Source organism: Aristolochia californica, unplaced genomic scaffold, assembly GCF_029961685.1.
Source record: "Aristolochia californica isolate CCGP_79_NKW_82.1479 unplaced genomic scaffold, dmAriCali1.0.hap1 SCAF_10, whole genome shotgun sequence".
Lineage (NCBI taxonomy): Eukaryota > Viridiplantae > Streptophyta > Magnoliopsida > Piperales > Aristolochiaceae > Aristolochia > Aristolochia californica.
Genome location: NW_027181771.1, coordinates 28,706,236 through 28,720,624, shown reverse-complemented (window position 1 = coordinate 28,720,624; position 14,389 = coordinate 28,706,236). Strand labels below are relative to the sequence as shown.

The following is a 14,389-nucleotide window of genomic DNA, read 5'->3' as shown; positions in this document are numbered from 1 at the left end:
TTTTTAATTTAATTTTTTTTCTTTGATTCTTTATCTCTATTTTATTTTTATTCCTTTCCATCATTCCTTAAGTCCCATAGTTTTGATCATGTCGAAACTGACCTATTTGCTCATTAAGCAAAGGGTACGAAATAAATGAGATTGATTTTTCGATCATATGTGAAATCTTAAAATTTTCATCTTCCTCATATCCCATAGGTACAAATTTTGAATCAATAGTGTGTTAAGTTGTGGAGCCTAATTAACACTTTAAGCTGAGTCGGTACGCGGATCGACTGTTATTTCATTAAGGGTAGTTGGGGATTTCACACTTATATTACGGTTGCCCTAGTTTTCTCTTTATATTTTGGGGCGTCATTGTTAGGGTCATCATCATGGAAAAGGATCATCAGTTGTGGCTGAGAGAGGTTAGAAAAAACACTTGAGTGTATGCAATTTCTCTTGTAAACTATTTTATCTTCATAGTGAATTACTGTAGCGGTGGAAAACAGGACATAGTCTCACCTTGAGGTGAACCTGTATAAATCTTGGTTTTTTTCGTGCTTGCTTTTTTCTTCTTCTGCGATTATTATTGCTCTGGTTAGTTTTGAATTAGGGCGTCTAATTCCTAACATGAGAACCTTTTTCTTCTGTATGAATTGATAGTATTACGTTCCAATTCCTTTCCGGTACCTCCCCAAGGAAAATCCCGAATTGGATCCCAAATTGACGGGTTAGTGTGAGCATATCTATGTGGTTATGAACTCTTCGAATATGAATCAATTTTCTAAAAGATCTTAGCTTTCATGGTTTGGTGGGTCTTCCGAGATCCTTTCGATGACCTATTTTGTGTTGAAGGAATATATATAATCCGATCGATTGCATAGGGCCTGGGGTAGCAACAAAACTAGGGAAAGTATACGAAAAAGATAGTTACTTTCTATAATTTTATATTATATTAGTTCGTGATGATCTGCTAGTACTAGTCCTACATTTTGTCTACGCGGACCAAGTAGAAAGGGGGCTCAATGGGAATAGGATTGTACTATGAGACAAGCAAGGAGGTCAACATGTTTCAAATATACAACATGGGTTCTAGAAATGCAATGTAGTTAGATCCTCATGTCAATCCGAATGAATCAATCTTTGCATGGAAGTAAATATTTGCTTGCTATGCAAGAGGATAGCAAGTCACAAATTCTGTCTCAGTAGGACGTATTTCTATTACTATGAAATTCGTAAATGAAGTAGTTATTGGTGGATTACCATTATCCGTTTTGTAGTGACGAATCTTGTATGTGTTCATAAGAAAAGGAATTTGTCCATTTTTCGAGGTCTCAAAGAGGCATGGAAACACATAAGAACTCTTGAATGGTAATTGAAAAGAGATGTAGCTACTGTTCCTTCAAAAATGGTAACATCTTTGGCACAACGCAAGAGGAAGGGGTTGATTCGTATCATCTTGACTTGGTTCTGTTTCCTCTCTTTTTTTTTTATCAATACCCAGTCGGGTTCTTCTCCTACCAGTATCGAATACAACATGTTGAACACAATCTTCTTCCTATAAAACCTATTCGAGTTAGATAGGGAAAATCATACGGATTTTATGAAACCATGTGTCACGACTAAAATCCTTAGTCAATCCTATTTTCGATAGGAGCAGTTGATAATTGAATCCCATCTTTTCATTATTTTCATATCCGTAATAGTGCGAAAAGAAGGCCCGACTCCAAATTGTTCAGGAATAGTGGCATTGAGTTTCTCGACCCTTTGACTTAGGATTAGTTAGTTCTATTTCTCGATGGGGGTATGGGATGGGTATAACTCAGCGGTAGAGTGTCACCTTGATGTGGTGGAAGTCATTAGTTCAAGCCTGATTATCCCTAAACCCAATGTGTGTTTTTCTATTTTGACTTGCTCTCCCATCGTGATTGAATGAGAATGGGATTGACATGAGAGGTTTGGATTGGCTATATTGCTTAGAGCGAACTCTAGGCTAATATGAAGCACATGGATACAAGTTATGCCTTAGAATGAAAGACAATTCTGAATCCGCTTTGTCTACGAACAAGGAAACTATAAGTAATGCAACTATGAATCTCATGGAGAGTTCGCTCCTGGCTCAGGATGAACGCTGGCAGCATGCTTAACATATGCAAGTCGGACAGGAAGTGGTGTTTCCAATGGCAGACGGGTTAGCAATGCATAAGAACCTGCCCTTGGGAGGGGAACAACAGCTGGAAATGGCTGCTAATACCCTGTAGGCTGAGGAGCAAAAGGAGGAATCCGCCCGAGGAGGGGTCCGTGTCAAATTAGCTATTTGGTGAGGCAGTAGCCTACCAAGGCGATGATTAGTAGCTGGTCCAAGAGGATGGTCAGCCACATTGGGATTGAGACACAACCCAGACTCCTACGGGAGGTAGCAGTGGGGAATTTTCATGGAGAAAGCTTGACGGAGCAAAGCCATGTGGATGTAGAAGGCTCACGGGTCATGAACTTCTTTTCCCGGAGAAGAACCAATGGCGGTATCTGAGGAATAAGCATCAACTAACTCTATGCCAGCAACTACGGTAAGACAGAGGATGCAAGCATTACCCACCCGAAATGATAGGTCGTAAAGCGTTTGTAGGTGTCTTTTCAAGTCCACTGTCAAATCCTAGGTCTCAACCCTGGACAAGCAGTGGAAACTACTAAGCTAGAGTCCAGTATGGGTAGAGGGAATTTCAGCTGGAGTGGTGAAAGGGATCGGAAAGAACAACAATGTGGAAAGCACTCTGCTAGGCCAACACTGACACCTAGAGACGAAAGCTAAGGGAGCAAATTGGATTAGATACCCCAGTAATCCTAGCCATAAGCGATGGATACTAGGAGTTGTGTTTATCGACCCATGCTAACGCATTAAGTATCTCACCTGGGGAGTACGTTCGTAAGAATGAAACCCAAAGGAATTGACGGTGACGGGGCCCGTACAAACGATGGAGCATGTGGTTTAATTCGATGCAATGCAAAGAACCTTACAAGGGCCTGACATGCTACGAATCCTCTTGAAAGAGAGGGTTACCTTCAGAAAAACGGTGGTGCATGGCTATCATCAGTTTGTGTCGTAAGGTGTTGAGTTAAGTCCTGCAATGAGCACAACCCCAGTGTTTAGTTGCCACCATTGAGTTTGGAACCTTGAACAAATTGCCGGTGATGAGGCGGAGGAAGGTGAGGATGACGTCAAGTCATCATGCCCCTTATGCCCTTGGTGCAAAAATGAAAGAGAGGGATGTGGTTTCTCTCTTGGCATAGGGGCCCCTTTGGGGGTCCTCTATGCTATTAGCTTAGTGGTAGAGCGCGCCCCTGATAATTACATCGTTGTGCCTGAGCTGTGAGGGCTCTCAGCCACATGGATGGTTCATTGTTCTCATTAGCACCTGGCCTAGAGATGTGAATCATCCAAGGCACAATAGCATGACATTCTCCTCCTGTTTGAACCGAAGTTTGAAACCAAACTTCTCCTTAGGAGGATAGATGGGGCGATTCAGGTGAGATCCAAAGTAGATCCAACTTTCTATTCACTCATGGGATCCGAGTGGTCCAGGGGGGACCACCACAGCTCCACTCTTCTTGAGAATCCATACATCCCTTATCCGTGTATGGACATATATCTCTCGAGCGAAATTTTAGGTTTGGCCTTAATGGGAAAATAGAGCACCTAACAACGCATCTTCACAAACCAAGAACTATGAGATTGCCCCTTTCATTCTAGGGTGACGAAGGGATCGTACCATTCGAGCTTTTTTTCATGTTTGAAGGTCTGGAGAAAGCAACAATCAATAGGATTTCCCTAATTCTCCCTTCCTGAGAGGAAGAACGTGAAATTCTTTAGGTTGGCCAAAGGGGATAAATGAGAGTTAAAATAAAGGATGGTAAGAGAAAGACTGCCAAATAATAAAAGGGTAACGGGAAATGAGGAAGATAAGATGAAGAAGTTGGGGGCATCATGTGCTTTATTTTATGAATGAATTCAAAATCTTCATCTTATGAACCAATGTCGACAACAGTTAGCAAATAATGAACCAAATGAAAGCAACTAAGGAGTTCTTCTTCAATAATAATGTCTCAATCAAAGAGACACAATAACAGCTATGGTAATGAGCTAATGCCCAAATAACACATACCAAATATGTTATTACATAGCAGCGGATAACACATAAATAGTGAAAGTCCTTAAGAGTAATAAGGACACATGAGATAATCTACAACAAGTTCATCCTTGAATAAGGAAGATGTGCACCATATAATAAGCTAGAGCCGAGTAATAAGCTGCCAATAAGTTGAACCAAGTGTTGTTAATCTGCTAAAAAAGAATAACTGGACTGAGTGCTATTGGTTCCAAGAGTAGCTGCAAGGTCTTATAAAAAACAGAGAAGAGTGAATAAAACAGTAATGGATGTTGCTTCCACGCTTACTACATTAGTGATTGATTCAGAGACCAAATTGAGAGCTAGCCATATTAAACCAACTAAGTAGCCAATGACATAAGTATCATGTTTCTGAATATAGTCCACACTTAGAGATGTAATTAATGAGACCGATTTTGAAAGGCAGGATTAAAACCTGAAGACAAAGCTTGATGCTAGACCAGTTATAGCTTGAAAGGATTTCATTGAGTGATAGGCTAAGCGAGGCTGCTCACTTCATAATGGGATAAGTACACCGAGTGCTGCTCCAACATGTTGTTAATATGCTGCAAGGGTTTCTCATAACCAGAGAAGAAACACACGTTTTGAATCTGATCCTAGATTAGAATCTCCTTACATTGATAATTTTGTAATTCACAACATTAAATCGAGAAACTACATTTTTTGGGAAGTTGCCATAATTCAAAATATGAACACTTCTTCTCTTTGACAAATAAGTCAAGGAAAGTTTATGAAAATAAGATGATCTTCTAAAGATTTTTTCAAAATATTAATAGTTAACAAACATAAACTTTCCAAGGGTAGATCATGAGATACTTTCTTGATATTGTTGATCAATAATCACAACTCAAAAAGTGAAGCAAAAAATTTGATTAAATTTAGATTTTCACATGCAACAGGATACCAACATGACCTTTTATTCTTCTAATATAAATATCTCCTTAAATATAAATCATATCGACATAAAATTTTCTCATTATGAAACTAGACTAAATACCTTTCATCCAAGTATAAATTTTCTTCATAAAATATACTTTTTTTGAGATAAATAATTTGATAGATTTCTGACTCTGTAATCTGGCCGAACTGAGTACCCTTTCTTCTTTGGCCAAAATGATCATTGACTCTTCCGAGAATGATATATGCATCTAAAAAACTCAAATTGAGAATTGGTTGAATAGGTAAGAAAATAAACTTATATATTTATTTTGATATATAATTCTCTATATAAAGTTTCATTCTTGATGGCATAAAACGACTCGAAAGTTGAAGTTTTCTGCTGTAGCATTAAACTTTTCTGCTTCAGATGTCATTTTCTCTATCCAGAAAAATCTGATTTCAACAATTCTATATGAAAAATACGGCATGAGAGTGAAACATTCAATGAAAAATAGGAATTGGGAAAGAAGACTTAAGGAAAAATGAAAAACTTTTTTTTTTCTTTTTCTTTTTCTTCTTCTCCTTCTTCCTCCCTTTCTTCTCCATCTTCTTCTCCTTTTCCATCTCATATCTTTGCCCTCTTCTCCTTTTCTATCGTAGATCTTTACCCGTTCAGATACCATGTTGAAACTTTGGATTCCATGATGTATAATCAAAGTAGAAAAGGATTAAGGGATGAGAAGAAGAGAGATATGGAGACAAGGATTAGGAGGAGAAGATGAAGAGTGATGAATTTGGAGAAGGACAAAGAAGCTGGAGCGTAAGGATTGTGGAAGATCCTAACCAACCAAGCCCCTAAAGGTTTGTTTATAGATGCCAAAATACCAATATTACAAGTATACCCTTCACCCTAGTAAGAGTGAAGAAGATACAAAAATCATAAACTAATTACATCAATGACACTCCAAACTTATTCATATCTTGCATGCTAGTCTCAAAAGAAGTATATTTCATGAAGTAATATTATACTTGAATGAAATATATCAAAGTATAATTTCCAAAGGAGTAACTTTCATGTCAATCTAATCTATATATAAGGAGATATTCTAATTAGAGTCAACTAGGGTCATGCTATAGAATGAAGCAAATCATGTGGTCATAAAATATTCAATATATTAAATGAAGTATCAAATTAAAGCTCTTTGAGTCTAGTTTCTTGAGAAATAAATGTTTGATTCTTAGTTATATTATAGGAGATATGGGTATCAGAAGTACTAAAGGTCAGTCTATCGAAAATCTTTCATTTTCCTTTTATCTTTCCTATAATCTTTGCATGCATTGACGTGAATTGAATTTCCTTTTCTCCTAGAATCCTTGTATTTTAGCCAAATTCCTTTTCTAATAAGAGACTTTTTGTCAAACATAATTACTCTAGGATATGCTCATTTAAGGTATGCAATATCTTGCTTTGATGTTGTTTTCATGTTTCGCATTTTTGTTACTTGGTTTTGTAGCTTCCACATCGTCAACTCCGAAAAATTTTGGTCACCCAAAAAAAGGTTTTTTTTATCAAGTTTGTTAAGTTCTACAATAATAGTCTCCCCTAATTTTTTCCAAAGAAAAAAAGGTCACACTCTAGATTCATTTAGAAGTAAGAGTGTTGCATAGGGGCCTCCTTCCAGTTAAAGTTGTTTTCCTCTATTTAATATTTTTTCAGTTTATCATCTTGTATTTTCATCACTTTAGAGTAATGCTTATTCACTACCTAAAAAGTATAGATTGTGTCCAACATCCAAATTGAGTCAAGTATTTTATTTTTTACCCAAGAGGTGAATTGTGTTTGATCTACCCTTAAAAAAATGAGTAGTCTCTTTGTTGTTCCCTAAAATTGGGTTGTTTTCTACCTTTAAGATTGAGTAGGGTGTGATTTAGACTATGACCATTTTGACTAGTGCATGTAGCTTTGTTGTATGGCTAATAGTGATTTGTTTTCTCCCATATAGTGTTTTGTCCAAGTTGGGTCTCTATGTCCTTATTATCTCCAGCTCGAAGAGGAAAATTAGAAGAAGAAGTACAAGAAAGACATATTTTGTTTCACATGTTGTGGTAATTTTATGTGACCAAAACATTAAAAAAAAAGGGGAGAACAAAAAGATGAAGATTTTACATCTATGAAAGTTTTTAGGCAATGAAGATTGAAGACTAGGAATCTTTTTCATTGCAAGTTAAAGTTATAAACTCCAACTTGAGGGGGATTGTTGAAGAACAAGTATGAAAGAGTCTTACATGACTGTCATAACAAGAAGTCTCACAAAAACCAAAATTAATATGGTGGAGTCAAAGAGGAGTCTCACTAGGTGGAAGACTCACAAAAGAGTTTTTTTGAAGGTTTTTTAGTTATGTTAGTCATCTATTTACGATCAATTGTTTAATTGTTCTAGGACATATTTTAGTCTTTGACTTTGGGTAATCAGGGACAAGGGTAACTTAATTATAATAGATTCTACTTGTTTCCTCTGTTATAAATAGATGTTCATTATACAAAGTTGTGAACAAGTTAGTGAATTATTTCTCTTTTCCATAAATTCAATATACTAAAACCTTCCAAAGCTACTCAAGGATCTCTTACAAATCATGGTCAATCTACCCAAATCAATCAAGGAGACAAATTATCTCAAATCACTCGATCAAAGGAAGAAGATCAAGGCCAAATCAATCAATTACATAAAGAAAATCAACATCTAAAATTAATGGAATGATTAAATATTAATTTGTATTGATTTATATAATTTTGTCAAGACACCTAGGTAGAGGACATCCTTAAGATTTTATTTTTCAATTAAGGGTTTTGGAAAGCCTATATAAGCCCATGTTCTACATTCATTGATTCAATACATTCAATAAATTTGTCTCCTTGCTTTGGCTCTAGCTCTCTTGGGTTTTGATCTTTTATTTTTTCAATTATTCACGGTGGCTACAATTTTCTCATTTCTCAATTTTATGCGTGATGGATCCCTTACACTTTGAATAGTCTTTCTCATAGGATTAACGTCTTTGAAGGAAAACTCAGAATAAAGTGCCGTGTCAAAATTTTGTTTGAAGGCAACTTTTCCTTCTGCCTTTGGGTAACAATCTCTCTCTATGTAACTCAGAGATGCCTATTAATTCTTTTTAATGTGGTTTCAGTTCAAGTACATTACCCCCGTGCACTGAATCTGATCTTATAAAAATTGTGAAAGTGATAAAGAAAACTGTCTTTTCCGCGCCTAATCTTACTTTTAAAAGTATGAACGATGAAGGCCAACAATGCAGACCTCATTAACTCGCCGACATCAATATTTTAAAGATTCAATCAAGCCTGGCCTTTTAAACAACAAAAACTAACAATTTCAAGGCTCACTGCACTTCCGAGGAACACAACTAACTTCAAAAAATAGAGAAAACCAACTATGGAGCTGAAATCAGTAATCAGGGTAGATGACATTTTCAAACAATGGGTCACAAGGCCAGATTTCTTGAACCGTCATGCTGAAAGGAAATTTCTCAGAGCAGTTTTGCTGGCCGGCAGCTTGGTTGAACAAGCTGTCATCAAATATATCAACGGTTACTCCATCCATGGGAAGCACTTCTGGGTTGAACCCTTTATTAAATATCCACTGCTCGCGAACATTCATCGGCGCCTGAGATGGGAGAGTAGCCTGTGGATCATATGAGTCGCAGAAATTCGTTGTATTGTCTTGTGGAGTAAACTGGAAGCAGCCGAAGTTATTCAATTCCAGGGGTCTTCCACAGGAAGCAGCATGGCTAGTTGCAGGAGGTGCCACAGGAAGTGCCACTTGCGTTGCAAAATATTCTATCTCTTCTTGTAGTTGAGCCACCTGTGAGAGAAGCAACAGTTCAAACCCTTCTCTGTGCTATTTAACACCAACTCCGTATGCAACAGAAATCTAGTTTGATGAAGCTTCAGTTTTAAAAAGTGAAGAAGAAAAAGAAGAAGAAAACCTGTTCCTGAAGTGCAAATATGTGAGCAACACAACCGTATATTGGGTCTTGAATTCTGGCCTGTGCTTCATATGAAATGGAAATGGCAGCTTCTCCGCGGTTCTGCATTGGCAGATGCGACAGCAGTTTAGAGACATTGCTAGCTCCGAAGACCTTATGAATTGCTGCAAAATGGGTTGCACCTTGCTCATAGCAGAAGTAGGGTGCAAACACACATGCACTAGTACATTTTCTCCTTAAGAACTTGCAAGCTCCACAGGAAGATCCGTTCCCTGACATCCTCAGTTAAGTAGCAAAGTTTTCTTCCAGTAAGACTAATACACCCAGTTGATTAGAAGCCTGAAATAAAGATTTACTCTTTATAATCAGCAAAAGGAGTAGATGATACAAGTAAAATTGCCTTTCCTACTTTTTGTTAAAGGTAAGTTCTCTTGGGTCTCCCTTGTGGGCTACATATGCTCAAAATTTGCTAATCTTTCCTATTTGGTGCAATGAAAGGGCAATTCACTTGAGATTCCAATTCAGAAAATAGTTGGTGATGGAAGGCCTAATCATTATTATTTTAAGTAGGGTTCTCTAACATGAAGGAATTATTGCTGAGATATAGTATTTTAGTGTTTGTGAACTCACCACCCACTTTAAGAGGATTATGACTTTGAGAAGAAAGTTAAAAGGCAAAGTCATCTTTCACTTGGTTGGTACAATAGCATTTTAACTTGCATCAAAAGTTCTAGAATTTCAGCAATGAATTGCAAGAAGGAAGTATTCAATTTTCACATCCATATGAGAACCCATTCGAGAATGAACTTAATGAACACAGAAGTAATTAGATATGTATACTAACTCACTGCAACACCGGCGGAGACTGCGCCGCCATTACAAGATGAACTGGAATAAGCATCAACCTCTGTGGCACTTGTAGATCTTCCCAACCATCATTCTGGGACCAACAAATCCAGCTAATGTTAAAAGTAGTTGATAAACTAAGTAGGACAAGCATGATGGTGCAAGCATGATTGATAGAAGAACTTCATTGTATAAAGAATGCAATTAGTCAATGAAATCTGCACAACAAGAAGCCCCATTACTTACGGCAGGACCTACCAGTTCAATTAGTTAACACTTGATGGCTATTAATTACTTAAACAGCAGTGAATTCACAGTGCTTTCTGCAGTTCTGGTACTGGCTGTAATCTGTACAGCTACAGACCAAAGCCGTTTCTCATGCAGGATTAGGTCATTTTGTTGGAAAGCATTATCGCCTCGTCAAGGACAAAAGAAGCCTGTAGGTTAACAAAAAGAGCAACAACAATTTTCATAACAAGTTTATGCTTACAGCACACCTTTCTAGCTGTACTTGGGGTAAAACCTCATAATTTGATGTGAAGTTTGGAGGTTAAGGATTGGTTCAAGTGGATGGATGAGGACGGCGATATGTTGAGTAGACAACTCTCATTTCTCTCAGGCAATTTGTCATACATATAATAGACGTAAATGAAACATTATAAGTTGTTGGCCACTACCTCCCATCTTGTCTTCCCAACTCTACAAAATCATGGAACAGGTTCATTCAATTTCTCATGCAATGGGTCAGGACAGCCATCAGCTACAGTTGCGGCACGCCACGCCTACCTGTTTTCTTTTCTTTTTTCTTTCTTTTTTTTAAGGTTAGGTTAGGAGGACAAACCTCTCAGAAATTAACGGAAGAAATGGACAAAAGGTTAAAGAAAGGTTCGTGTCTTTCAAGATGTTTTTGCTTTTCAAGACTTCTAAAAGAGGCACTCTCGAGCTAGGCTTCATTGAAATGGTCGGTGTATAGCAGGATATGCCCATTGGGTGGGCGGTCAATGACTGTTCATTTCCAAGATTTAAGATTGTGATGGAACTTGATCTCCATACTCTGGAAAACTCTGGAAGTTGTAGGAAGCTAAGTGGACATTAAACTTCGAAGAAGCATCCGCTGGTTAGACCCGGAGATTTACAAAAAAAAAAAAAAAAAAAAATATTTGTGAGAAAATAAATTTTAACAGCAGAGCATTGCTAAAGGGGATCCCTTTCTCTTTATCTATTTATTTGATAGTTTACTTTTTATTTTTCTCTTGTATGTTTATTCACAACAATGGCGATTATGTCCTTGATTTCATTATGTGTCATTATGTGTTTGATTTGATTAGATTACTGGAGGGGGAAGGACAGGGAAAAGGAGAGGATGAGAGGGGGAGAGGGGGAGAGGTGGAGAGGGAGAGAGTGAGAGGAGAGAGGGAGGAAAAGGGAGGGAGAGGGAGAGGGAGAGGGAGAGGGAGAGAGGGAAAGAACATGAGAGGACAGAATACAAAGGAAAAACAGGGAAGAGGGAGGGACGGGAGAACAAGAGGAGAGAGAGGGCTGAGAGGCATCATAGTGGAAGGGAGGGAGAGGAAGAGAGAGAATGAGGAATTGAACAGACACAGAAATTATGACTAGTTAATTGTATGCACATTGAGAAAGAATCTCTTTTATCATATTTTATTTACTAGACTCTACTATCTTAATTGTGAACTGGATATGTATGGACTGTTATCATTTATCTGTGCACCCATTAGCCATCACAAGTTAAAAAGTTTTCTTTGAAAGCCCTTTGCTTTGGCAGGTTATTCTTCCTGAAATGTCATAAATAACTCCTTTTCTACGATCCATGGGGACAGCAGAAAAGGTTCGCAACTTTTGAAGGGTATGTCGACAAATTAAACTTTGGCTTACTTCTAAATTCGTATTTGTTTGATAATTGAAATGGTCTAGATGCCTTGCAAGGGATCACCATTGCCTGTCTTGAGACTAAGTTTTTGCACTGCCAACATTTTGCAGTCTTTTCACTTGTTAAGGAACTGTTATGAAATCAAGCTTGAAACAGCACATTCATGGCGGTTGGCAAATGTTTGAGTTACAAAAACAATCAGCATACAAGAGCTCAGAAAGCAAAGTTACAGTTAAGGAACCGGAAACCAGAAACCAGAAGCCCTTAGACATGCACACCCTCCACTTCTAGCAGCGGAAATTTCATTTTACCAGACGACTGTTCTCTCTTATCTCTCCATTGAACCCAGAGAGAGGGCTAATGTTCCCCATTTTAACCATTGATTTAGCAAACTAGTTGAAAAGTTCAGTCAGAAGCACTTCCACAAAATATCACTATTTGTTTACAAATTTTGGTCTAGTTTTCTCATTTTTGTATCAAAATCAAACCAATTTTTCATTCAAAAAAAATAGTCATATTTTCCTCATTTTTTTGAAAACTTTATTATTTTTTCCTAAAAAATCTTTTTTATTGTTTTAAAAAGGGGAAAAATTGAAAAAGGATTTATTTATTGAATCAAAAGGGATATATTTGGAATTAAAAATAGAGGTCATGTGACAGATAGAATCTCATATACTAAACCATTTTCATATATTATATTAATAAATTCTTTTTAAAGGATGGATACGTGCTAATCAAATAACCCCCTCTACAATTGATTACCATCTCATCGAGATTTCCTCCGCACCACATGACATTTTATCGCACCATTAACGATGCCAAACAAAGTCCCTTCACAATATGAAAGTTATATCCTATAACATAACAAATTGTATTTCCTCTTATCCCCAATACAACTTTAGGAGGATGTTAAAAAATAAATTAAATTATTTTTTAAATTATTTTTTAAATTAAATTATATAATGATTATAAAAAAAATTAAAATTAAATTATGTAATAATTAAAAATAATAATGACAAATCAATCAAAAGATTTATTTGTCATAATTTCCTTAAATTAATAAAATTTAAATCCTTGATTAAATATTCGAATTATTCTTCTTTTGCCTATTATAGGCTGGTATTGATGTAAAATTCTCACTCTTTACTGTAATTGACTTTCTGCATCCAGGCTTTCCTTTTACCAGCTCCGCAGGCCAGGGAAAGACAATTATAGATCTTTGAGGGAGAAGGAAATGGAGAGTGCCGTACCGATCAATGCCACAGCTACAGCTGATGAAACGGACGAGGTAGATCTCTTCGGCCGCTGCAAAGCAACTAACCCCTCGCCTGCAGCCGACGGTGAGGACGGCCTGACCAGACAATGAGGGGCAGTTGAGAGAGACCATCTGCTGTCCTTCCAACGAGAAGCTTGTTTGGTGACTGACACACAATTACCTTGTAATCGATTCTAAGCATATAATTGTAAAGCTAATTGTCCAATCTGATACTATTATATCGATCAATGAAATACCCTGCTACAACTGCTCATCCACAAATTTTGTTCATCTAATCCAATAAAATGGGGTTGTATTTAATCTATCTTTGGAGTTCCAATAATAAAAAACTGGTACATGCATGTTAGCATTCCCAAGATTTTCTACCAAGCACTAAAACTTTATAAATAACTCGAACAGTTTTCACGATTGGTTAAGGATAAACTAAAACAGCGCCCATTACGACCCAATAATCATCTTCAAGCTCTGGTAAGACATTGCACATAAAAGCTGTAACTGTAAATCATCATCTGGTTCACTGCTTTTTCTTCTCTTTCTTGACTTCTGATTTCTGGTAGAAGAGTATCTGACTCAAGATTGTGCCGTTCATCACAATGCCAATAACAGAGCCCAAAACCACTTCAACCGCATTAAGGTAAACATATCTTTACAAATCCAGCAGGAATGTTGATGAACAAATGCAGATTTCACGAGAGTACAACACTGTTCTAATCATTCACATTCAACAGTGCACACAAGGTTAAAAGGATAATACAAACTCCGCTTGCGCTCAATAAGCATTTTATTTGTATAACTGCTATCATATGTCTTCAATTTTTTCTCATTTCAAATATTTATTTATTTTTATTCCACTCCAGTGATGTGACATTCACTCAACCAGACTGCATACGATGTAAATAAACCCACCAGGTAGCATTCCTCAAGGTTGAACGCTCCGGATTGCACCCCAATGCCAGTTGGTTTTTTGCAACCAGAGTCTTAGTTTGTGGTTCTACAGGACGATTGTGGTAATATTAATTATATTAGTCAAACACATCCTGTATCACAAGTACTCATTCAATCTTTTGAAGTACAATTCAGACAAGGATTACTGAGTTAGGCAAGACCCACAAACTGTCATATCCAGTCTATTAAAAAACTGAGAGAGTAGGGAGAGAGAGAGAGAGAACAACCCAGTAAAAACTCTTTCAACCAAATAGAGATAGAAAGAAAAAAAAGATATGCTAAACTGACTGCTGTTTTCTTTTCAATGACCTCTTTTATGTAATGTTTTCCATGGCTTTTTATTGTAATGCTTTCCATGATTATTTTAACCATGTGTATATGGAAGAT

At 37.0% G+C, this 14,389-nt stretch overlaps 2 protein-coding genes across 2 annotated transcripts in view; both read right to left on the bottom strand.

The window, feature by feature from the left end:
* Positions 1–8,506: 8,506 nt before the first annotated feature.
* LOC137943046 (LOB domain-containing protein 33-like) lies at positions 8,507–9,326 on the bottom strand. The gene is made up of 2 exons (XM_068788743.1): positions 9,048–9,326; positions 8,507–8,959 (listed from the first exon to the last, which is right to left on the bottom strand). Exons 1-2 carry the CDS (start codon positions 9,324–9,326, stop codon positions 8,507–8,509), a joined length of 732 nt encoding a protein of 243 aa, XP_068644844.1.
* Positions 9,327–13,165: 3,839 nt separating this feature from the next.
* The window catches only part of LOC137941952 (mannose-P-dolichol utilization defect 1 protein homolog 2), a 30,139-nt gene continuing 28,915 nt past the window's right edge, over positions 13,166–14,389 (bottom strand). Inside the window, exon 9 of the mRNA XM_068787585.1 lies at positions 13,166–13,675. Coding sequence (XP_068643686.1) covers positions 13,572–13,675 — 104 coding nt within the window. The 3' untranslated portion in view covers positions 13,166–13,571. The remainder of the gene's footprint in view (positions 13,676–14,389) is intronic.